The sequence below is a fragment of the Ursus maritimus genome, unplaced genomic scaffold (assembly GCF_017311325.1).
Source record: "Ursus maritimus isolate PB19 unplaced genomic scaffold, ASM1731132v1 scaffold_2, whole genome shotgun sequence".
Classification (NCBI taxonomy): Eukaryota; Metazoa; Chordata; class Mammalia; order Carnivora; family Ursidae; genus Ursus; species Ursus maritimus.
Window position 1 is genome coordinate 86,078,412 of NW_024424452.1, and position 25,480 is coordinate 86,103,891.

The 25,480-nt window shown below is 45.2% G+C and overlaps 2 protein-coding genes across 4 annotated transcripts in view; one reads left to right on the plus strand and one right to left on the minus strand.

Annotated features, from left to right (window-relative positions):
* Positions 1-11,271, plus strand: part of NCF2 (neutrophil cytosolic factor 2) — a 28,924-nt gene extending 17,653 nt beyond the window's left edge. The window contains exons 8-15 of the mRNA XM_040636299.1: positions 48-189; positions 450-515; positions 1,489-1,564; positions 3,243-3,268; positions 3,671-3,822; positions 3,936-4,047; positions 8,224-8,401; positions 10,784-11,271. Of these exons, the coding sequence (XP_040492233.1) occupies positions 48-189; positions 450-515; positions 1,489-1,564; positions 3,243-3,268; positions 3,671-3,822; positions 3,936-4,047; positions 8,224-8,401; positions 10,784-10,896 (865 nt within the window). The 3' untranslated portion in view covers positions 10,897-11,271. The remainder of the gene's footprint in view (positions 1-47; positions 190-449; positions 516-1,488; positions 1,565-3,242; positions 3,269-3,670; positions 3,823-3,935; positions 4,048-8,223; positions 8,402-10,783) is intronic.
* Positions 11,272-12,364: 1,093 nt separating this feature from the next.
* SMG7 (SMG7 nonsense mediated mRNA decay factor) overlaps positions 12,365-25,480 on the minus strand; it is an 87,277-nt gene continuing 74,161 nt past the window's right edge. For all 3 annotated transcript variants that reach the window (XM_040636298.1, XM_040636297.1, XM_040636296.1), the window contains 10 exons: positions 25,227-25,346; positions 24,093-24,381; positions 21,975-22,119; positions 21,108-21,487; positions 20,096-20,467; positions 17,140-17,220; positions 16,488-16,647; positions 15,640-15,810; positions 15,374-15,519; positions 12,365-14,758 (listed from right to left, as the gene is read on the minus strand). In XM_040636298.1, the coding sequence (XP_040492232.1) occupies positions 14,645-14,758; positions 15,374-15,519; positions 15,640-15,810; positions 16,488-16,647; positions 17,140-17,220; positions 20,096-20,467; positions 21,108-21,487; positions 21,975-22,119; positions 24,093-24,381; positions 25,227-25,346 (1,978 nt within the window). In that variant the 3' untranslated portion in view covers positions 12,365-14,644. The remainder of the gene's footprint in view (positions 14,759-15,373; positions 15,520-15,639; positions 15,811-16,487; positions 16,648-17,139; positions 17,221-20,095; positions 20,468-21,107; positions 21,488-21,974; positions 22,120-24,092; positions 24,382-25,226; positions 25,347-25,480) is intronic.

The following is a 25,480-nucleotide window of genomic DNA, read 5'->3' on the forward strand; positions in this document are numbered from 1 at the left end:
ACGCAGTCCGGGCCAGGGGAGCTCGGAATCTCGTGTCTGTCCCGCAGGGCTCTGGAAGGGGAAGCTCACCGCGTGCTGTTTGGGTTTGTGCCCGAGACGCCAGAGGAGCTGCAGGTCATGCCTGGGAACATCGTCTTTGTCTTGAAGAAGGGCAACGATAACTGGGCCACGGTCATGTTCAACGGGCAGGTATTCAGACGGCCAGGGCGGGGGTTTTGGGCCACGGGATCCCGGCAGCAAATGGCAAAGCTCTCTGAGGAGCAGCATGTGCTCCGTCACCCGCAGACCAGCTGCCCCCGCCCCCGCCCCCACCCCCGCTCCGTCACCCGCAGACCAGCTGCCCCCGCCTCCACGTCTCTGGCCTGTTGGGGGGCGCGGCTCGGCTCCGATGGGCACTGATGAGAGCGGCCTTGTTCTCCCCTTTCTCACTCCCTGATGCGGTGCCACAGAAGGGGCTCGTGCCCTGCAACTACCTTGAACCAGTGGAGCTGCGGATCCAAGCTCAGCAGCCCCAGGTAAGGTAGTGCAGCGGCCTGACGCACTCCTGCCCGCCTCTGCCCCTCCATGCACAGGCCTCTCCGTAGAGGGGGGAGGGCAGCGTGCAAAAGATGCCGGAAAGGTCCTTCCACTCACAAGTCCGGAGTCCACCTGGGGTTGGCACCAGCCACCCGGAGTTGAACCTGGCGAGGAAGGAAGATTCCCTGATGTGCTGAGTGGGGCGGGGGGCATCCAAGGGACCTACGGGGCCCACCCACCTGTCTGATTCCTCCCACTCTAGGGGTGACTTGGGACCCAAAGCCTGTCGTATAGGAAGATTGGGTCTTCCCAGAAATGTCCTCTTCACCCAGAACAGTCCATGTGTTGGCCTGTGACAGGTCATTAACAAAGAGAAATCCGTTCTAGAGGATGAACAGAGTAGGCCTTGCCAGCCACGGCGCCCCCCTCACACCTCGAAGGCCGGCCCTTCTGCCGGTGGGCTTCGTTGGGACTGAGCGGCCGTGTAGATGACCGCTGGTCTCTGACCTATCTCTCTGGACACTGTGCAACCAGCTGTCCTCTGCGGGCTTGGCCCTCCCTGGTCCAAGTTACTACACCCAGATGACTTGAAATGTTTTAAATGCCGTACCAATGAGAGGTGGACTTTTTCCTTTAAAGCGGCAGAATGTGGAGTGAGAGGGTGAGCTGAGCCAAGACTCAGGGTCCTCCCCCAGCTCCAGCAGATTTCCAGTGTGGCTGAAAGGGGCGGTTAGGCAGCAGGGGCCTTTTCGATGGGGCTTAGGGTTCTCGTTTCTTCTGTGATTTGTTCCCACCAGGCCAACCCTGCCTTCCCTTTAACCAGTACCTTCCTTAGTCTCCCCTGAATGTCACCACCACTCCAGCTTTTAGGAAGCCATTTGTCCCTGGCTCCCTTTTCGTGAGCCCCCCACCCCTACTCCTACTTAAGAACATTGTCTGAATGAAGGCTCTCACCATCTCTGTCACCTCCAGGAGGAAGCCTCCCCGGAGTCTGATATCCCAGCTCCTCCCAGTTCCAGCGCTCCTGGAAGACCCCAGTTGCCACCCGGTTCGTGTCCCTGGAACCACATCCTTGGCCTGGGTGCAGGACCGCTCCCGGCTGCTTCCTCACAGAGCGTTGCTCTCTCAGCCTTCTAGGAGATTCTGGTTTCTTCTTCCCCTTCCAGCGTGCTGCTCAGCTTATGACCCCACAGCCCCAGGGCCCCTCTCTCCTGCACCACCCACCCACCTAAAACATAGGAAATAGATGCCATTTCTCCCTCCCTACTCCAGAACACTCACGAGGTGTCAGTAAATGTAGCTGGTTTCTGGGGGGCAGTGAGTTCCCAACTCAAGTAGTCACCAGACCCCTCCATCATGAGGTACGGAAACCTCGTCCGGGCAGGAAAGGTTGAAGTCATTGCACACGTTTACCCCAGAGGAGGACGGAGAGGCTCTTTTCAAATGTCCAAGGAGCTCTGTCTGGAAAAGAAATGGCTCTGCAGAGCCCCGAGGAGTAGACCATGAACCAAGGGCAGATGTGAAAGGACATTCTCCTGATGTCTGGGAAGTGAGGGGCTTGTGGTCACGAATGCAGTTTGAGCTGATCCTGCATAAGTGCTCGGTAGGGATGCATTGAAGGATCCTAGATCCGTGACCGCAAAGCCTGCCAGATCACCAGAACCCCTTGGGATGTTCCCCACACCTCCATTTTTATTTTGAAAACTGTCAAACCTACAGATTGAAAGTTGAAAGCGTAGTACAATAAACACCAGAATACCTTTCACCTAAATTCACCAACGGCTAACATTTCGTACCAGGGACTCGCCCTGCTCCCCATCCTCCCCTCTGAGCCACTTGAAAGGAAGTTACAGACTCACGGCCTTCGCCCTACCCTTGCGCATTAGCTCCTACTAGTCCCCTGCTTAACCACAAGTGTTACATCTAGGACATCGAGCGTTAGTATAATATTATCGAGCATATATTTCACATTCACATTTCTCCAATTACCCCTCAAAACATTCTCGATAGCTTTTTTTGTTTGTTTTTACCTTTTCTGTCTAGGGGCCCATCAAGGATCACATATAAACCTAGGAAAATTTTATGAATATACATTCTTAGGCCTTTGATTCTGATTCTTCACGATTAGAATTGGGCCTCAGAATCTGTATTTCTAGGAAAAAAAACCGTCCAAGTGATTCTAATGATTAGCTGGGTATATGAGATCAATGGTCTTTTCTTTCCATCGTGCCCCCTCTATTGTGAATATCTTTATGCAGACTTCTATAAATTATGTGCATAAGGTCATATTAATATATGATGCTTATTAGGAAACATGCGGAAAAATAAAGGACAAGGGAAAAATAAGTGGTTCTAACATTGCTGCTTCGGACCCCTGGCTCATCTTGCACTCCCCGCTGTCATTGCTCAGAGCCCACTGGTTTAACTGGACTTTGGGGTCCCTGCTCACCCCTTGTGCTGCGGGGTGTGATGGTCCTTTGATACTTGCCTGTGTGCTCCCCAGAGGCAGGCACCGGGTTCATCTGTGTGTTTGTGCTTTGCCCTGCACATTTCCCCCGAGCGTGATTTCCCCTACAGTTTATTAAGGTTAAGAATCCCCCCAGAGACTTAAAGGTAATAAGTTGGGTGTCCTGTTCTAAGAGGTTTCATCCTGTGGAAGGCGGGGGCTGGCCAGGAGTGTTTATTCATCATCTTCTTTTGTTTTACTTCCTACCTTCTCCGTTTAGGTCAAAAAGAAAAAGAAGTGCCCAAGGTAAGCTTTTTCCTTGTACTATTTCAAGTGGTAGAGAAAGGAAAAGCTGAGGCTCTCTGCCACAAGCGTGTGTCCCAGGGTTATAGAAAGAGTCCCAGAGGAAGGGTGGGCCAGTTACCACCATACACACAGTCCACAGGCTAGGAACCCGCACATGGCTCTCCCCACCACCATGCACACATCTCCTACTGGCCTCGAGTGCGTGGGCCGGATCTTCTGGCTCCGTAGGAATTCCTATCCAGGCAAGAGCGGGGCTACGGGACCTCTGAAAGCCCTTTCCATTACCGTGAACCCGGTTAGCTATCGGCCTCCCCTGCTGCACAGAACGCTCCCGGTGATGCAGGATGTGGCTGCGAGGAGGCCGCAGACACTCGCGAGCCCCTCTGCTTCCTCTCCCCTCAGGACGTAAAGCTCAGCGTCCCCGTGCCCTACACACTCAAGGTGCACTACAAGTACACGGTGGTCATGGAGACGCGGCCCGGGCTCCCCTACAGCCAGGTCCGGGACATGGTGTCCAAGAAACTGGAGCTCTTGCCGGAACACACGCAGCTGAGGTGAGTCCGTGGGGACGGGGGCGCCCCCTGGGGACCTGGTACGGCCCAGGGGAGAGAAGCGGCTGGTTTTGTACTGATGTTCTCCGACCTGGGTCTTACTCGTCTCTACCCAGCTACCGGCCTCCGGACAGCCATGAGCTGGTGCGGCTTTCGGAAGAGAACATGAAGGCTGCCTGGGGCCAAGTGAGAAACTACTGCCTGACTCTGTGGTGTGAGAACACGGTGGTGAGTGCAGTGAGCCCAAGGGCACCCCACGTCCCGTGTCTGTAGGGCCGCTTCCGCAACGACAGTGCGGCGTTTACCGCGCACGGTCCGTGAGCCTGGCCCTGTGCCTGGTGTTGAGGGCACGGCGAGTCACGAGCCACAGCTCTGCCTCTCTTGCCCCTGCACCCCGGTGGCAGCCAGGCCCGACAACGCCCGGAAAGGAGTCCCTTCCGTCTGCCGCCTCACCTAACTCTTCCAAGGTTAGGCCCATCGCCATCAAGCAAGGTCGGAAGGAAATCCTAGCTTGAGGCTGAGCTCATGGCCGTTTTCGCTGTCAGTTTCCACGGGGAAGAACACGTGAGAGTGGAGCTAGTGAGCGTTTATCCCACAGAGAGGTGGTGTGGATTACAACATTCCCCCAAGAGCCAGCATCCACCGAGAGCGTCCCACGTGCCAGATACCGTGCTAAGTGCACGCTGCGGATTCATTCTTACAGACCCCACACCTCTGGGACCTACTGTTACCCCACCTCACAAGTCAGGTAACAAGGCAAAGAGAGGTCAGCTTGACCAAGGTTGCACAGCAGGTCGGGAGTGGAACCAGAGCCCCGTATTTTGACTCCAGAGCCTGTATTCTTGAACCTCTTTCTGGACCTCGGGGCCCAGAACAGAGTTAACTGGCCAGTAAGAGTAAAGGGAGTTAGGGGCAAAGTTAGAGGCTAGAAGTAGCAGCTCCACGTTAACACTCTTGACTTTGTCCCTTTGTCTCCAAGGGAAAGGCTAGCGTTTCTTTTTGTTGTTGAGATTAATTCCCTCCCACAACCATGGCTCCTGAAAACCATCCATTTTCTTTCTGTCCACATACCAACGGACTTTTTTTCACCTTTGATGTAATTTCATATAAATGGATCATATAAATGGATCGTACAGTATATATATTCACATAAATTCATACGATCCATTTATATGAAATTGATGGACTGATAAAGTTCATATGTACAGTATATAGATTTACATACATAATGTAAATATTATGTATCTATGTTTATATATAAAATATTATATCTAAGAATGTTATGTAAATATATGTTCTCTGACTTGGGTCTTACTCATCTCTACCCAGCTATCAGCCTCCAGACAGCAATGAGCTGGTGCCCCTTTCAGAAGATATATTCATATGAATATATATACTGTACATAAAACTTTTGTTTTAATAGTACATTTCATTATATACTTTTCCATTTTTATATATGCTTTTGTGTTATAATAGTCCATTTCTTTTGATCGCTAGTGGTGTCTCTAAGCGGTATCCCACAATATGAATACTGCAATTTGTTTATTGATTCACCTGTTGGTGGACATTTGGATTGTTTCCAGTGTTTGTCTAGTGACGTTTATTCCTCAACAAACATTTGTGGAGCACTGACTGCTCGCTAGATAGGCACTGGAGATATAAACACTAACGAGACACAGGCTCTTCTTGGGGGAAAGCCAAGGGCGGACGTGATTACAAAGCATGTGCTGGGTGCACTGATGGAGACACACGATGGCGTACTGTTTTTTATAAGCACAAGGGAGGGTGTCTCACCCAAAAATGCTGAAGGAAGGTGGGACAAGTCAACAGTCAATAGTCTTCCTAGAGAAAATGATGTTGAAATTGTCTTGAAGCGTAGCCTTAAAATGGTAAATAGAAATTAGCAAGGTGGAGGAGGTTAGGGTGCCTTACATGGATGGAAGAGCAGAGGGAGACCCTGAGAGTCAGCAGTGGGTGATGGACACAAGAGGAGGAGCTGGGAGACAGGCTGGCAAGGCAACAGGGCCCCATCGTGGAAGGCCTTGCACACTGCTGCCCTTGGATGAGGCTGTGAGCAGGCAGAAAGATGCATGAATGCTGGCTTGGGATGTCTGATTCAGGGGCCTATGAGCAAGGCAGGGGGCTCTGAGAGGCTGGCCGGGCCAGCTGGCTTCCTTCAAGTGCTCAGCTCCCTGTCCACAGCCCTGACACTGGGGAGTCCCAACACACGATCGAGGACACTGCAGTCTCCACGGCCCGAAGCCGTTGTCAACTGGGGTCCCTCTGACACCTTCAGTTCTCCCCTCACCCCCTCCCCCGCCTGTTTCCTGCTTTACCAGGTTCAAACTGGGGCATCTGTACTTACATCAGTAACGGGTGTAAAACGCCACAGGTCCTACAGGAACCCTCTGGAGAGCTACTAGTTTTCATCTCTGAATGGATCTGGAGACCATGGAAATGAGCGCACTGGCAAAGCTGTTCCAGACCATCTAGGCCTGGGGCCGTGGGCCCTGTGGGGGCAGAGTCCCTCCTCTACACCCTCAACCCCTCTGCTGGGCGAGAGCTTCTGCTCAGTTAGGGAAGGGTCTCTTTGGCAGAGTCTCACTGAAACCAGATACATGTGTGCTGGGAAAGAAAACTGAGTGGGAGAGGAAGAAGTAAAGAGGCCCTGTGGTTAAGCCCCAGGTTGGTGGAATCGAAGAATTCGGAAAACTGCGTTCAGGAAGTAGGGCCCCTGGGCTCACTGGCGCCTCTGGCTGAGAGGTCACAGGCCCCAGCACCCTGGGCAGGGGAGGGGTAGACAAGGTTCGGGTGCAAGGGTCCTTTGGAAGTCTGAACGGGCACCCTAAGGTTTCCGACAGTCTAGGAGGGGACCAATCCTATCAGTACTGTCTTGAAAGGATTCTGCCTAGCAGTTCGGCTCTGAATGTGAACTACTTCCCTTAATTGTTGTTAGTTATTGTTAATTTTTGTTCTTTGAAGAGAGCTTCAGTCTAATTAGTGGCTGTACGTGGCTAACTCTCCCCAAATTCCCAACACAGTCTTTCTGGGACTCACTCCAGCTTCGGAGGTCACTGCCCGCATTCTGTCGCCGCCCCTGCTCTTGGAGGCAGCCAGTCAGGATGTGCCCGTTCACTCACCAGAAGAGCAGGAACACGAGCGATCGTTTGAGCGTCTACTCTATGCAGGAACACTTACGTTTAATCACGTTTACATGTATATGTGTATATATTTAGAGTAGCTCTCTCACGGAGAGTTTAGTAATTGTCAGCTAGGGGCGCCTGGGTGGTGCGCTTAGTTAAGCCTCTGACTCTCGGTGTCGGCTCGGGTCGTGATCTCAGAGGGGTGGGATGGAGCCCTGCGCCAGGCTCCCTGCTTAGGATTCCCTGCCTCTGCCCCTGCTCACACACGCGCATGCGTACTCTCTCAAATAAACAAAATCTTAAAAAAAATAGTTGTCAGCTATTACTATTCTACATCATATCTTTTCCTCTAGCCTCTATTTCAGGTGAGGAAACTGAAGTTCAGAGAGGTTACACCACCTGCTCAGGGACACACAGCTGGTGAGCAGTGGAGCTGGGATGCAAACCCAGGCCTTTAGACTCCTTACGGCCACTTCCACCTCACTGTACTGCCTTCTAGTAAAAGGGATCTGCCAGGGCTGGCACAAGCGACACCAGGAAGTGTACAGCACTTACGCTCGCAGGTTTTCTAAAGCAGATTTGTTAAATCCTAGGATTCACATCTCTAGAAACTGCACCCTTCTTCTTTTCAACATTTGTGGATCAAAAATGACCACAATGGCAACTAAGAGGTGTAGTTACATCTATCAGAAAGCAATGCCTTTTTTCATGGCCTTAGAAAGACAATATGGCGCTTTGCACGGTTTCTCAAACTTTAGCAAGTATGAGACTCACCTACAGGGCTTGTTAAAATGCAGACTGCTGGGCCCCACATGCACCAAGTTTATGATTTAACAGGTTTGGGATGGGGCCAGAAATTTACATTTCTAACAAGGTCCCTAGTGTTGTGGGTGCTGGGGAGAGGGTGTTGGGATTTGGAGTTAGAAACCCAGGTCTGACTTTGGGTTCTATCACTTGTGACTCAATCTCTATTTTTCTATCTGCAAAGAAGTTAACATATTCTAGCTTTTTCAGGATTACTGTAAGATTTCTGTAAGATTTTAAGACTAGCTACGGTCCTGCAGACCTTTTGGGTTCATTTATCCAACCATTCAATATTCCGAAAGTACACATGAGGTCTATGCTAGGGACTGATCACAGACTTAGCCTTCATTAATTTTTATTCCAGGTGCTACACTGACATTTCACGGATTCCTTTAGTGATGTTCAATGTTCACTGGCCAAAAAGTTAGGAAACCTAACAGGCCTTTTATTCTTTCAGGGTGACCAAGGCTTTCCAGATGAACCCAAGGAAAGTGAGAAATCTGAAGCTAATAACCAGACAACAGAACCTCAGCTTAAAGAAGGAGACCAAGTGGTAGCACTCTTCAGTTATGAGGCCGCCCAACCAGAAGACCTGGAGTTTCAGGAAGGGGACATAATCCAGATTATATCAATGGGTAAGTACTACTCCTGGATCACAGAAACCAGTTTCCATGTTAGCAGCAATAAGTTCAAGGGAAAAGAAGAAACATTAATAACCGACAAACCAAACTTTAGCCAGTGGTTTCAATCTCCTTCCTAGCTTTCAGCTGGAGGGAGAAGAATGGAGTGCTCAGCCTTTCAACCTGTTGCTCCAACGGGCAGGGAAGCAACAAATGACAGACTTAGCTGACATTCTGATCATGAAAGATGGCTATGTTTTGGAAGCCATGCATTCTCATTCCCAGAGTGAACCAATTGGAAGGGGGCTGGAATCATTTTGCCTTTGCACCAAACCATAGGATACTTTTCTGTAAACCATAGTTCTTTGAATTGATGCACTTTTTGAAGATGAGGGAAGAAGTACATAAATTTTGCCTTAAAAGAAGTTACTCGACATTGCTTTGTGTCCCTGGTGACTTTCCCGATCCCGTTAGGAATCAAACACACTACGAACTGAAACAGTATTTAAGTAGAGAGTTCTGATTTAGTGCTTCTCAAACTTCAGTATGCCCAACCACCCTTCCAAGAGTTAAATAAAATTCTTTGGCCCAGCAACCAGAGATTCTGTTTCAGGTCTGGGGTGGGACCCCCGAATTTGCATTTCTAACAGGCTTCCAATGTGAGGCTGATCTCCTGACCCAGCAAAGCACCATTCTAACTCACAGTTTGACATACTCTTATTTCTCTACTTCAAAACGAGTAAGAGTCCCATCAAATCTTTGTTCAAACAGCAGAAACGTGCATTAGCAATGCAGAGTAGTGAAAACATAGCATCACCAATTATGACAGAAAATCCAACAGATTAAGAAACAAGATTTTAAAGTTAATGGGGTAGAGAGCATACCATTGTGAGGTAATTAACTTAAAATATGAGCAATGAAATAAAGAATCAGGGTGCCCCGGCAGTGCCTATCTTCTGATAGGGGACAACAAGGCTTAGTAACTCCCAGCACCATTTTTTTTTTAAACATTTTATTTATTTGACAGAGATAGAGACCGCCAGCGAGAGAGGGAACACAAGCAGGGGGAGTGGGAGAGGAAGAAGCAGGCTCATAGCGGAGGAGCCTGATGTGGGGCTCGATCCCATAACGCCGGGATCACGCCCTGAGCCGAAGGCAGACGCTTAACCGCTGTGCCACCCAGGCGCCCCACCCCAGCACCATTTTTTAAGTGTATCAACCAACCAGCTACACTGTCCAGTGTTTGGGCGGTGGGGGTGGGATGAGATAAAAACTAGAAAACACATAGAAAAACCTTCTGGGTAGATATGGAGAGAAAAAAGGTGGCATATTCCTTACTGTGGCTGACTCTTGGTTTCAGCTCAGGTCATGATCTCAGGGTCCTGGGATCTAGCCCTGCCTCGGGCTCTATGCTTGGTTCCATGCTCTGTGGGGAGTCTCCTAGATTTCCCTCGCTCTGCTCCCCCCACCCCCATGCTCTCTAAAATAAATCAATCTTTAAAAAAAGAAGAAAAAAATCATAAAATACCTTTACAGCACTGTGCTGTATCAAAAAAATCTGTTATTAAATGGACCCTCACAATTCAAACTTGTGTTGTTCAAAGATCAACTGTATTTATTTTTTTAATTCTTTTTTTGAAGAGAGTAAACAGGGGTAGGTACAGAGGGAGAGGAATCTTTTTTTTTTTTTTTTAAAAGATTGTATTTATTTGTCAGAGAGAGAGAGAAAGAGAACAAGCAGGGGGAGCAGCAGGCAGAGGGAGAAAGCAGGCTCCCCGCTGGGCAAGGAGCCCAATGTGGGACTAGATCCCAGGGTCCTGGGATCATGACCTGAGCCAAAGGCAAATGCTTAACGGACTAAGCCACCCAGACATCCCGGAGAAAGAGAATATCAAGCAGGCTCCACGCTCAGCGCAGAGCCCAATCTAGGGCTCGATCTCACAATCCTGCGATTATGACCTGAGCCGAAATCAAGAGTCGATACTTAACAGACTGAGCTCCCCCATGTGCCCCAAAGATCAACTGTATTTAATTAATGGCAGGTCCTTTTCATGGAGATTCCTAACAGGGATCAGATAAAACTCTTGTTATAAAAAATATCCTATCTCAAGATTTATTGTTCAATTTCTTTCATCTTATTTTTCAGGCAACTTTTTTTTTCTGAAAAATCTAACTGATTTTCTGTATTTTACTCCTCCGTTATCATATATGAGACAGAAACCAATAAGACGGTGGAAGTCCTATGTTCACTTTTCCCTCAAATCACTTTCCAATGTGTACTTTTCCCTGTTAGCACAATAGGGGTGAAGGACCGCCGAAGATCTGTGTGGCATATCCAGATGAGGTAATTCTCCTGTCCTGGTTCTAGAAATTGATGCACACGTTTCCTTTTATCAGTGAATGAAGACTGGCTGGAAGGGGAGTGCAAAGGGAAGACCGGCATTTTCCCCAAAGCGTTTGTTGAAGAACATTCAACTACAGATTTGGAAAGCTCTCCTAGAGGAGTCTAGCATGTTCCATACCTACAAAGTTGGAGAAAAGTAACTATAACCATTTGTGAAGTTTAGCATGCCCCTGCAGGACACTGCACGGAGACATGACTGTTTGGTTTGGAGGTGTGAACTAACCTACTCTGCCCACTGAACATTTAACCTATTACACAATGATGTGAGAACTTATCATGATGAGGACCCTGGCGGGTGGGGTGGGGTGAGTGGACGGAAGTGTCTGGAAGGGCGTGAGGGGGTCTTCTAGGGTGCTGATAATGTTTCTCGCTCGGAGTGCTGGCTACCCAAATGTGTTCACTTTGTATAAGTTCACTGAGCTGTACGCTTATTATCAGGGCACTTCTCTATGTGATATCTCAATAAAACATACAAAAACAAGACACCCCGAGTGCAGGCCCAAGGCCGAAGAATAAATACCCCTATATTCCTGTTACCAGTACAATCACAGACCGCTAGAGCCCGAGGTAAATTTACAGGTAACTCAGATGGCAGACACACGCAAAATTAACTCCTTTATTTAAAGTCTCATTGCTTAAACAGAACCTAGACTTAGTTTTCAATTCCACAGAGAATTAAAATACTAGAACGAGATCCCTGCACGCCTTCTCAGAGAGGCACCTCTGTTAAGAGTTCAACACTGAGTACGTGCCACTAGCACCTGAGGGATGTAAAGCCGCGTTCCAGAAGCCACTTGGTCAGGATGATCCTGTTAGTTAACGTTTTATACAATACGGACTATACCAGTATACATGATACAATGCTATGGTTTTATTTTGGTTATCATTTAACCAAATGGCTTGATTTTTTAGGGCTAACTTGGGGTTAACAAATACTAGCCTTTAGAACTGGCCTTCATTCCCCTCCTTCCCTCCTTCCCGTACGGTATGTATGGCTTTGCAACCACTCAAGAGCGCAGGTGCTTGTGAAGAGCAGTGAGGAAACGAAGGGTCGATGGAATCAACACAGGAGTGAGAGGCCTGCTGCCCAGCACGAACACACAGACTGGCAGGTCATGGCACTGACGTTCGACCCGCTCTCTGCGGCAGGCCCAGCAGGTTACCACTGGAAATTTCAGACACAACTCAAAGAAATGCAACCTCAAAGCTAAGACACTAATTACTGCTGGGGCTAATCAGACTTCGTGATTTTTGTAGACCAGAAAGAGAAACTATCTCTGCATTGCCCCCACTGAGAGTAAAAATAGGGACAAAAATGGAGGGTTATTAACTTCTTTGCATAAGCCAATCTTTATTAGATAAAAGAATTTTGACAGTAAGTTTCTTCCTACCCATCCCTTTCCAGAATAATGCACACTGGCTTGGAGTGCTACTAAGAGCCTAAATAACCCTGCAGCATATTCAATTTCTGACCATCTCTGCTTTCCCCTAGATGACTTGTAAGTAGTTGAAATACTTGGTTTTTAAGTAGGAGATTCTTTTGGGTTAGCAAAGAAACAGCGTACACACAGGTCTGGTTGGAGAGAACATGGTTTAATTAAAGGCAAAGCTGATCTCAGCAGCTGCAGGTCTTGCACAGACAGACCAAAACAAAACAAAAAACAAAACAAAAAAACACAAGAGAAAGTTTACTACACAAAACCGGTTTCTGATGACGATTCTCCTCTCCCTCCTCATTACTCCACACTGAGGATGATAAGGCGAGGAACCCCGCCCCAGGAGTCAGAAAACATTCCAAACACCAAATTCTCATGCAGTACCGGGGGTGAGACAGTGAACCTGGCTAGCTCGTCTAGGGTGCGAGAATCAGGGACAGCTCAAACACTGGAATGTTGCAGCTGCCTGAATGCAGAGCTCAAACACACAAAGTGGGTCAAGGTAGTGGGGAAGGAGGCTTGGAAGGGAGGGGTGGGAGAGAGGCGGACACAGGGAAGGGGCTGGAGAGAAGCACAAAGGGTTTCATATTGCCATTGGGTGGGGGGGGGGCTTCACCCTTTCAGACCTTTCAAAAAAAAACAACAACAACAAAAAAAACAAAACAAAAACAAAAAAACCCCAAACACCATGTCAAACTTAAAGAGCAATAATGTAAAGCATACGGGGCTCCAACCACTCTCTCTCTAGAGCAATGAGCATTAATCTCACCCCTTCCATTGCTGGGGTTGCCCAGACTCGAGTGACAACCGGGGCTCCTGGATGTGCTTTGCTCTGCAGCTGTCTTCCAGTTTGTAAGTCCCACACTGACTCCACACACTCACACACACTCCCCCTCCCCCAGGGAGAGTAGCTGGGCGTGCGCACGCACGCTTACGCATACACACACACACACACGCACGCACAGAGAGACCTCCCAGAAATAGACCTTACCACTAGCACAGCAATTGGACATTTAGATTGTTTCCATAATTTCCCCTTAAAATATTACTTTTCCAGGAACTAACAGAAATGCTGTCCTTCTGTTTCTACACAAGAAAATTTTCAGTCTTCTTTCCTTCTAATAAATACCAAATAAAAGTTTTCCTTTCTTTCGCCTTTTCCAGAATGGACTTCGTTGTGTTTTCTTCTGTGCATGATGCACACGTGTCCATGCTGCTTTGAATTTCACTCTGAAAGTGGAGGCTGGGAGACGCAGCTTGGGCAGGGGCCTGGCCCGTCGTGCGCTACGCAGACGCCACGGCTTCCTTCCTCTTCAGACTGTCTTTTGGGTCCCAACTGCTGGACCCCATGCTGTTGCTTCTTGGCGAGATGTTGTACACATTAGGAATAGAAACAATTACTAGCAGACAGCATAGGGTAGGAAAGGGATGGAGGTAGGGACAAGAGGAGGTGGGTGGTAAGCAGGATGGGGTCACAAAAACCAATCAAACAAAAAATAACCACACTGAAAGCTTCTACCTATTAAAATGTGTCAGGCCACGAATGGACCAGCCTGTCTTCTGTGAGACTGCTTGCTATGCTACCGTAAAATGTACAGGAATCAAAAACATTAATTTAAAACCCTACAGCAGTCACCTGCCAGTCCAGCCCAGCACCACCGCCCACACTGCATCCTCGATTGGGGCTCGAGCACCTACAGAGTGAAGGGCATTTCCTGCTGGAGTCTCCAGGCCACAGAAGAGCCTGCCCAAACCTTCTGAGTGAAAGCTGAGGCCTTGGACTCTCCCTCGTGGAACACTTCCACTGGCTGAAGAGGTCAGCTTCCCCATCCTGTCACCACCAACCTCTCACAGGAGCAGTGAACGGGCTTTCCTTGCTACACACTGACTAGAAGAAGCACATCTGTGTGTGGAAGAATTCAGTGTGATATTTTACTACTGAGAGTAATAACAATAATAAAAGATGTTCAGGAATAATTTCAACTACATTCTCAGTCAGCAAAGCAATCATTAATGGATTCCTATTTTATTCCCCAAAGAGGAAAAAAGGACTGAGAAGTTCCCATTGGCTTCTCCCATCTGCCTCCCCTTCTCAGCTTTCACTTCCCTTGTGGCTGGGGACATGCACGATGGAGAAGGTGAGAGGCGGTGATATCAGGTAACTGAGTGAGACAAACAGCAGTTCCTCTCTCCCTCCGGAAGGCCCCAGGGGGACGGAGAGTTCCTGGTGGTTTTTTCTTTTTGTTGCACTGCGGACATTTCGTGCACACTCAGCGCGCCGGTGGAACGCTTACACCCTCTCGACAGCAAGAAACAGAAAAGAGGGCTGCCACCTGCAGGGGACTGTATGGGCCAGTCCTGCAAACCCAACATGCCATGGTTTATGGAGCCTTCATTCCCAGGGTTGCCACTTTGGCCTCAGTGTGGAGGGTTCATGGTGCCTTGTCCCCGCTGCTGTTTCTGCTTCTGCTGCATTAACAGCTGCTCCAGAGCGGAAGGTCCAGGGTGCATCATGGAACTGGACCAAATAGACTGAAAAACAGCCCAGAGCTTGTCAGCAGAGGTCAAATGCCTAGATGTCTGAAAGGCATTTGTTTCTCAATCCTCGCCACATATAAAGGCATATATGTCCCAAGATCCCTGCCCCCTAAAAAAACCAGCTATTAGACAAAGTTGTTGTAAGACTGTCTCCAAGGCCAGTTCATTCCCACTAAGAATACTTTAAACCTGAAAAAGGTGAAATACTTTTTACTAAAACTCAGTGCCACTTGGGACCACAGAATATTTACTATAAAGATTTTAGGCAAACAAAACATCTCTAAAATTAGATACCCTTCTTTTACTTGTTCACAAAAGGCTTAAATCAAACATACCAAAATGAATCAGAATTGTCTTAACCTTACAATGCAACTAAAACCTTTGTTTCTGTCCCCCTTGAAGATAACTGCTTTGTCACTAGTGAGTTCACAAATTAAAAAAGAAAACTCCTACTCAAGAATCTTATAAGGTACACCATGTTTCTAGGACTTTACTAGATATGTGCTATGAATCAGTCAACTCTAAGGGCCTTAGGAATAAGCCTGGCTATTTACAGGAACAAAAGCAGAACCACATCTCTCCTGGTTCTTGTTCCTAAAACTCACTCACCTTTAGGCTTTCCATGAGGACAGCAGAGGAATCCTCCATGGAGGGGCCGTGGCCTGTCCAGGTGCCACTTGGAGTGCTGGCCTGATGCCAACTGCTCTCAGAGGATGATGTCGCTGAGAGATAGTCAATGCCAAACCCACCCATGGCTAAGGGATGCAAAGAGATAAGAAGAATTCAAGATGTTCTGTCGTCGTCAAATACCAAACACCAGAGAAGGCCAGAGTAAGTGACTTTACTTTCACTAGGCAATTAAGTCTGGATCTCACCTGGCTTATCAGTTTTCCACCGATCTGCAGTTCTCCTATCCCTGTTATCTGGAGTTCCAATAGGTCCAAAGTTGGAGAATGGAACAGAATTATGGTTGTGTGTTGGAGGGGAGCTTGGCAGGCTGCTTGGGTTAGAGGAATGAGGAGACTGGCTGGCTGGTGTTGAATGATCTATTAAATCACAACAACACAAGACATTAATAGATGTTTCACAAACAAACCAAGTCCTAAAGTTTCCTATAGATCTGCTCACTTAAATTCTACTGAAATAACCACGGGGCTCGGGAGAAAGGCAGAATAAGGGCCCCCAAACGGACTCTGCCGGATGTGCTAGTTGGTCTTCCCGCACATATCTAAGGCATGGTCCTTGCTTTTAAAAAAAAGCAAAACCAGACAGACAACTTTGCACATGCGCTACTTTGGCACTCCTGTTTCAGGTAAATATCAACTGGTCTTCTCTACCAGAAACAGAATCGCCTAATCTTAGGAATTACTATTAAATCAAACTCCATTTATAAAATAGGGATTAAAAAAAACCCTCTATTTTAAAAAGTGCAACTTTTCCTGCAAAGAATGAATATCTACAAACAAAACTAAAGAAGAGCTGGAAACCTTAAGATAGGACGCATAGTTTTCTCTCTTACAACTCTGCTGGTTATTGAGGATGTAGAATGCTTTTTTAGTGGCACTTATTATGTGAACTGGCTCATCGGGCTTTTTTCCTATTTTCTTTCAGAAACGACTTAAAAAAAAAACTAACATATTTATAATCACAAAATCATACTAATTCATCATCAATTTGAGTGAACAGGAATTGCAAGGTCTGTAATTTAAAGACTAGTCAATACCTGAACTGGCAGGAAGTGATGGAGACCAGGGGGTCCCTTCAAAGAGGGAGTACAGTGATGTCTCCTGGGGGGCCAGCGAAGGATTAAGTTCTGTTTTGGAGCTGGCTGTCAGGTTTTTCCCATATACTTCATTGAACACACTGTTATTTGGGTATCTTTCCTGAAAGAAAATAACCACCAAGTTATAAATTCACTCCAAGGAAAGCGATTTAAGAAAATGTAATGTTCATGTTCTCGGATGCTTAAGCATCTTAAGTGTATCAAGCTTTTCTTAACAAGACAAACTTTTGAAGGCTTTTATTTCAGTTTCTTTTGGTTTTCCTGTTAAATTCATTTTCCCTTATATCTGTTTTCCCTCACTCGTTTTCTCTACCTATGTAAACCACCCAGATTTAAAAGTATGAATGATTCAATTGGCTGAACAACAGAGTCCTAAGGATTTCCATATTAACGAGAAGTTAAAGGGCTCAAATTTATACAAGTATCGCATATACCCGAATCAGAGGGACAGAGGATAAAATAAAATGTCTGGAAGACACCAATACATGGAAGAGAAAGGAAGAGAAAAATAGGGGTATGGAAATAGAATGGGAAAGGAAATACTAGTAGCCTACTATAAAAGCACAAAGCCGATTCTTCACCATCTACCCACCTGATTGAGAGAGAATCCGGTGAGGGACAAGAATGAGGAGGAATGGGACATGAGCTCCGAGGGCTTCTCCAACAAGGATTTCTTCACAGTCCCGGAAAAAAAGGTAGTTAAATTATGCCTTCCATTTTCTTAATATTAATCTTAAGATACTATACAATCAAAGTAGAAGACCACCACTTAAGCATACTTGTATGTACCCATCATGTACAAAGGTTTCAAAGACGTGAATTAATGTTAATACCACGACACCAGCTAAGTGCCAGATGCCACGGGCAAGTCAGACACAGTGCTCCTGGATCAATACTTCTCATCTAGCACAGATACCCCAGGAGGGACCAGGGACCCTGGAAAATGGCAGTTCTGAGTGTTTACTAGCAGGAACCTTCAGGAATACCCTTATCAAGAGTTGCATTTAAAATACTCTCAAAACAAGATGCTGAGTTGATCTGGCAGTTCTTCCCCCCAATTTTTAAAACACTCACATTAATGACTTTTAAAGCCTTTCAAATCCATTTGACAACTGGTTTTGTCAACATGGTTTCTAAGCAGCTCTTTTGTGGCCTATATTAAAATAGTTGCTAAAGTTGAACTTCTATTTATTGGCCCTAAGAAAATTACCAGGAAAAAAAGCTGAGTCTCTGATGCTCACTGTCATTGAACAGTTGGTCAACAAAGCATTTATTAAACACCTACTACATGCAAGGCACTTTTTCACACACATTATATCATTAACAATGTTAAATACAGAAAGGATTACAGTTAAGATTGTTTTGTAAACACGAAAAACAAAACAAAACAAAACAAAACCCTAGAACACTACCACTCCACGCCCACTTCTTCCACCACCAGCTCCCGCGTTGGACAGAGGAGGGCAGGTAGAGCAGGAAGTAAGGTGGTGGGAAAGGAGTGGAGAGAGAGGCACTTGCCCCTGGCCCTCGAGCCACATGAGTAGAGAAGCAGGAAGAGCAGCAAGAAAGGCAAACACACGGAGTCAACAGTTTCGCAGTTAGGCTTTCCACAACCCTGAGGTGCTCTCACTGCGCTCTTGTAGTTTAAGTTTCTAGGAGATCTTTTACTTCTCTAACTTGGGGGAAAAAGTGGGCAGTCTCTCTCGCCACTCACCAGGGCAAATTCTTATGGGAACTTCAAGTGCCAGGATGGCAGCTTCTGTCATGAGAGCCATACAGTTTTATTTCTAATACTAAAATTAATGCATTTTAATCTTATGAATGTTTTCTTGCCTCATGTCTATGAGAAAGAAACAACAAAAAAGCAAAATTCAGAATTGTTTTATGTTTTGTTAAGATGGAGTAAAGGGAGGGGAAAACTTCACAGCATATGTCTTTTCATGTTCCCCCACCTCAGCAAAATATAAATATTGACAAGAATACAGAATGCCATCCTTTGAAATGCAGAGTGATTTCTAGAGGACTATTTTAAAAAGATACTGCTAATCAATACCTTAAGACTTTATTCCATGTCATCCTAATTATTTATCTCTGTATTCACTCATCTGTGGCACTCCAACAATATTTATAAATAGAATTCTCTTCATTTTTACTCATTCTGTTTATGACTATCGCTCTGAATTTAGAACAGGGCTCTCAGTTAACCAAACAGAAAAGAGCCACATACCATTCAATAATGTCACTAAAAAATCTAGAACATATCTCATGCCATATTTTGAGCACATGAAGAAAAATCTCACTGCTCCTAAGCAAGATCAAATGATCCTTGAAATTCCTGGGTTTAGAAGGAGGCGCCACCTAAAAAGTCAGTTAATTTGCCAGCACTGCATCCTGTGACCAGCCCCGAAGATGCTTCTGTATAACACATATAACAAAGCTATGACTCTGAGATTTACAACTATGGAGTCAGAAATGTTTTCCCACGTTCTACTACCATTTGCAGGTTAGTCTGGGCAATAAGGAAATAAATGGTATAATTCTGTAAAGAAGGAAAGCTCTAGAAAAAAGAAATCATCTATTCCAAGGACTCTAAATCTCAGGAAAGAAGCTGGGGTTAGAGCAAGAAGAATTGTCAAATACATACAAAGAGGCTCCGTCCAGGAAGAGAGGCGAGAGGCCCCAGCAGAGCTGGGTAAAGATCAGGAGGGTTAGAAAAAATCAGCTCTTCCTCTTCCTCCAAGGCAGCCAGACTCTTTAACAGGTCCGGAGGAAGCAGAGGGGAGCCCTTGGTGTCCTAGTGACAGAAAGGATCACAGTGAGATGCAATGAGGGATGACCAAAGCACAAAGGAGTAGTAGCATGATTAGGGGACATAAGCAACGCAAGTCAAGGAGAATTACAGCAGACAGTATTATGCAAAGAAAAGGCTCTGAAACAAAATATAGTGACACAAGGACAAGGGTGTGAAAGATCAAGACAAAAGAAGCAAAAACACTGACAAACATGGAGCAGAACATAAAAGGTTAATGGGGCTTGTGAGTAAAGCAGTGCAGTGGAGCAAAGGGATTAGCATATCTTGGGCTAACGGAGAAACAGCTCTTTTAAAAAGTCACAAACATACCTGTTTCTCATGAATAAAGAGAGAAAGGAAGGGGAACTCCACTATCAAAGATAACTGGCTGACTTTGTTCCTCTCAGAGAGCAATTTGTTTAAATACGCAGTAAACCTATTTTTAAACTTAGATGACTCAGCCCAACTGAGAGGAGCTTTGTTTCAGAATTCTCTAACATGCTGTGTTAGATTTCTGCACCACCTCCCCGCCGGACCATCCCAGTTCCACATCAGTAACGGAAATCCTCAGCTCCCCCAGATCCAATCATACCGTGCAACTGTGAGCGGGAGACCAAAGCCGCACCAGTTATCGGCAGCAGGCCGCAGCACTAATGAATCGGGAGTGGCCTTAGAAACATCTACTTGAGAAATTCAAAAGATATGCAGAGCCCCAGACCTATCTCCGCCGTGTCTGGTGACAGGAAAGGACACACACCTCAAATGGCATCCTGGGCACAGGATCCTGCTCTGGACGGAAGACTCCTGGTGACCGTTTGCCCCTGCGGTCCATATTTGCTTGCTGTGCCATTACAGCTCTGTTATCGGCCACACTGTAGGAAGAATCCCAGTAGAATTCTGGGACCTTGACTTCTGAGGGATTATGGTTATATGGCTCCATGGGAAAAGGCTTCATTTTCTTCTCTAGAGGCTGCTGCTGCATTACAGGAGGTTGCAGTGACGGCTCGAACAGTTTTATGGGGTCTTGGGACTGAAGGTAGTAGGGCTGTTTCACAGGCATGATTTTCCCTAATGGGCCTTGAACCTGAGGGGGATTCCACAGCTGTTTGGAGGCATCTGCCTGTTGATACTAAAAAAGAGATGCTTGTCATCAAGATGAGGATAAAATGCAATGTTACCTTTAATACTCAGGAAATCACAGAACGAACTTAAGAGACTTTACAACCAACAAAACTCAGCAGTCCCTCACCCTTTACGTTTTTCAATACACAGAGCTTTCTGGGGACAGGTGATGGGCACTGAACTCACATTCTCTTTCAATTCAATTATTTATGAGGTTTAATGAACAAATGAGTATGTGCGTGCGTGTATGTGCGAGTGTGTGTTCCCCTTCCTGCCTCAAGTGCCGTGGGGTTGACAATATTTTTAAGAATGGTGTCCTATTCTTAACACTTCATCAAGATTATGATTCTATTTCCCTTCTGTAGTTTATGTTCAAATAGGAGAGAATTATTTATACAAAGTCCTTTTCTACAAAGCCGACAAGAAGTAGCAGCAAAGAATGGTACTTAAGATCTATTATCCTTTACAAGAGAAAGGAAAACATTTGAATTTTTCTAAACAGCAAAGAGAGTATTTTTGCATTCCCACAATCCTTACACAGCAAAAGCATCTGAAAGTGTAACCCGTATTTTTAATTAACCAAACACTGAGTAATCTCAGCCTTCCCTCCTTATTTCAGCGGCACGGTACACGCGACCGTCACTGACCTGCTGGAATCCAGAGTGGTGAGGAGGGCTTTTCCCCAAAGCCGGCACAGCTTTTGTGGGGGACTGCTGCTGAGCTAGGGCTTGAACCTGCAACTGGCTTGTAGACTGTGCTGTTGGCTGAGCTGGTAAAGATGTAAGGGGTTGCTGGGAAGGTGGCTGTGGTTGTTGAGGTCCCTGGTTCATTGGCCCTGGTCCAGAGGGCCGTTGCTGGCTGTAAGGAATGTGGGACTGTTTCCCAGCTTGCACCTGGTTTCCTGCTGGAGAGTGAGCTGTAGGCTGAAGAAAGGTTCCTGGGACAGAAACACCAGCTGGGAAGGTGTAACCTGAGCCCATAGAAAATGCCACAGGAGGGGGAATAACATATGTGGGAGGCGGGAACCCTTCAAAATAGAAGAACACAGCAGCTTTAGTTCTAAAGGCACTTAGCAAAAGAAAGACAAAAGTAAGTCATGTGAGGGGGACATGGGGTAGGGTAGAGAAGAGGTCCTCTAATAAATTATAAAAGAACACGGATCAATCATCAAGTGAGACTGATCAAGCATCAATCTTTAACTCGATTTCAAGAATTAAATTAGAGTAGTGGCTGCTACTTCTATCCAGTGAAGCAACTGGAGTATTCTAAAGGTGGCTTCTTAAATGCCAGGTTTAGTGATGGGAATTCTTTCATGATAACATGCATTTGTATATAAACTAGAGCAACGGCTCAAAAATAACTTCATAAGCATTAGAGAAAAGAGAACTTCCTTTTACCTTTTAACATAATGGTTTAGTAACATAACTCCAGTAGGGTATAAATCACTCAATTAACAAGCAGAAACTCATACACAGATGAGATTAAGTAGAACAAAGTATAAAATGTATATTTACCTGGCCGGCTGGGAAGAGGAGGGAAGGCTCCAGGGTGATGAATGGGGATGAACTGGGAGTTACTTGCTTGACTTGGGGTTTGAGTTACAGGTGTTTTCCTAGCTTCGGACACCGGAGTCTTTCTTAGTTCTGTCTGGGATTTTACCTATGACCAACAGAAGCAAAACTATAATAATCTGAAACTCAAACGTGTCAGAAAGAAGCACCTACTCTAAGAAAGTATTTAAAACCTAATTATGTCAAACAAACAAACAAAAGCATATGACAGTATTTAAATTTACCTAAATTAAAAATGGGAAAATCCAAGCAAATTATTTAACTGTCAATAAAAGATATAAGAGCTTAGTTTTACTAGTGTAATTATTTTCCTTTCACAAAATTATAAAAATACTAAATACGGAAAGGACCTGAGAGTTCATTTGTTTTACAAATGAGACACGTCTCACCAAAAGGTTAAAAAACTTGCCTATAATCTTAAGCCACCTATTATGAGCCCCAGGGCCCTTTATACTTGAATTCATTAAACAATATACATGAATTATGAATTAATAATGATGATTTTTAACCCACAGGAGAGATACTTTGGCCCTCAGTTTAATTTCACCTGGTCAGCCTTAAGCATACCAGTCAGGCATCCACCCTCCACGCTGACACCCCTTTAGAATAAATAAGGATACTGTCAGCAGTAAGGAACAGGCCCCAAGATCCTACACAATGAGCTACAGAGACTATGATGTCATATGCATTGCTCGAAACGAGTAAAATGAAGGAAAACAGGTGACATTTACAGAGACCTTAAGACGAGGTACAGAGAGTGGTGATATGCTGACTCCTGTCAGGCTTTCTTTAATCATCTAGAAGCAGATTTAAGAAGGAAGAGAGACCAGAAAGGAGATTTTCAGTCTGCCTTTGTTGGAGGCAGTTGTAGAGAATGGAGGCGGAACAGGCAGGAGATACTGGACTCATGCCTAAAACACTGGTACTTTGGTTTTATAGTTCACTTGTTCTTTGCTTTTCCCAGCACTTCTCTCTCCCCATGCCTTTTCATAATTTTTACCATGTTTTTCTGTTTCTCCCCTTACTATTAATCTTAAAATCCAACTATTATGTTATTTCTCTATTTCCCAAAAAAACTCTGCAGGTGAGATACACTGGAGGTACTATCAATTTGCAAGCAGCCTTCAAAAACGTAAGGGTCCTCATGCCTACAGCAAACAAATACATTTGCCAAAATGTGCTAACAAATGAAATGGCTACTAGGTCTTTGTTCAAACATTTTAATGGTATTAATGAGACCAGCACAGAGCAAAGAACTTTTCCATTTATATTTAATCATCTATATCTCTTTGGAAAGATTTAAGAAAAAAAAAGTCACAAAAAATTGAGCAGTGTTTACCTTTTCCCAGCAAGAGACTTAAATTCTTGCTTTACAAATTTCCATGAGTCAGGATAACACTGAAGTGATAAAATGGTACTGGCTGGGACAGGTATAAATGCCAAGAAAAAGAGCCTCATCTTTTTCTAAAAATATCTTTAATTTCTTATAGTGAATAAAAAAAAACAAACAATAAACTATAAGCCTTAATATATTCTTGGTTCTACTGGATCTAGAGAAGACCCCAAATTTCCCAATATAACATTAACGAATGGCAGTTATGCTTTCCAAAGAAAATAGAATAATTCATGTAATTAATAGGTCTGCAACCGGTCATTTCATGGGATGAACTGACCTCCCCAAATTGGAGAGGATTGACAAAAATGTCAAATCAGGTTGAGATTTTTTCCACTCACATTATAATTTCCAAGAGTGGACAGAGTAACCACCTACCATAGCTCTTACGTGACCTTACTGTGCAGCATTCAAAGAATGCATTCAAGCTTCCAGAAGAGCCAATTCTCAAGGCTTTAGGAACAAAATGAAAAATCTTGCCTTTTGTGTGAGCCTTCCTCTACCTGCGTTATAGTTCAAATACAGCTTACCTGCACTGCCACACTCTGCTTTCCTGTTTCCTGTAACTTTTCTAAGGTGCATTTCTTGGTTTCTGTTTTCCTCTTGCTGGTGTCCTTCTTTCCATCATTCTTAGTTACAGTAATTCCTTTGCTATAGTCCCTTCTCACCTCTTTGGGAGGAAAACTTCTTCCTTGGTCTCTGTTCACTTCTCGTGGCTTAATGTTCTCTTTGAAGGTGACCATTGGTTTCTCTCCTGGGTCACAGCTGCTGCTTAGATTACGGCCCGTGGACAGCACTGATTTCAGTCCTGGATTCCCGTCCGCAGCCAATGACTCTATCATGGATGGTTCTTGCAGAATGAGGTTCTCTTTGGCTTCACTGGGGTCTTCCAGTATTAACTCTGGGATTTCTGTGATAAACAACAATTTCCCTACCTCATTTTCACACTGAATCAGCCTAAAAAAGTAAAAATAAATTCACATATGAAAACCATAAACCTAAAAAACACTAACAATGGAACTGCGTCTGGACCCAAGAGTCAGTACATCCCCTGTCCCAAAGACTTGGAGACAGTGGGGTATATCACAGTATAACATATCTATTCTTCTATAACATAAAAAGTAGTTAAAGAAAAATTCAGATTTTCATAATCGATTAGCATCCGCACAGCACATTCCCATGCTCTTTTATTGCCTTCTACTAATCACAGCAACATTTACTGAGCATGTCTTAAGTACAAGGCACTAGACTAGGCCCTTGAAGTGGCAATCTGTAATTCCTCTTTTATAGGTTAAAAACTAGAGCTCAGAAGGACTAAGTTCATTCAATCATGTAACCATAATAATGCTTACAGTATGACAGGAGCCTGAATACAGAAATGAGCATGAAACAGTTACTGACTTTGGAAAGGTAATAATCAATTGAGGAGATGCTAAGGACACACACCTAGGGAAGTGGCAGAACTAGAAACTTATCTGATTCTGAGCAGTCCTGACTGAGACTGACCACCATGCCCTTGTCAATACAAATCACCATAACTGTGAACATGCCATTCAGTTAGATTTACAGATGTTTATAAATTAGAGTAGAAGCTCATGATTAACAAGGGAGACAAAGCCTCTTTCTCTACACTAGGCAGTGTAATGGGGAGAACAGAGATTAGATGGAGTATACTTAGGATCATCAGGGTCATAATTTGATGTGTTTTACCAACATTTTGACTTAAGAGTTTCTAATCAATAGCATTATAGCAGAGCCTGAAATACATGTGGGGTGTGAGAGTGCATCTGATTAAGAAATACCTTGGTTGATTATCGGCGATCCATTTGCCTATAGAGATCAAGCGCTGCTGCCGTATTTGTCGTTGCTGACCTTCCTTGTCTCCTGTAATACCCTGGTGGCCTTTGGAAAAATCTAAGTTCCTAAAATTGATATAAGCAAATCATACAAAATTAAACTTCTAAAGATATTTCCCAGGCAAACAAGTTCACCTATTTAACTGCAATGGTTTCAGATTTTTCCATACATACTTGATATAATCAACTGCATTTGCATA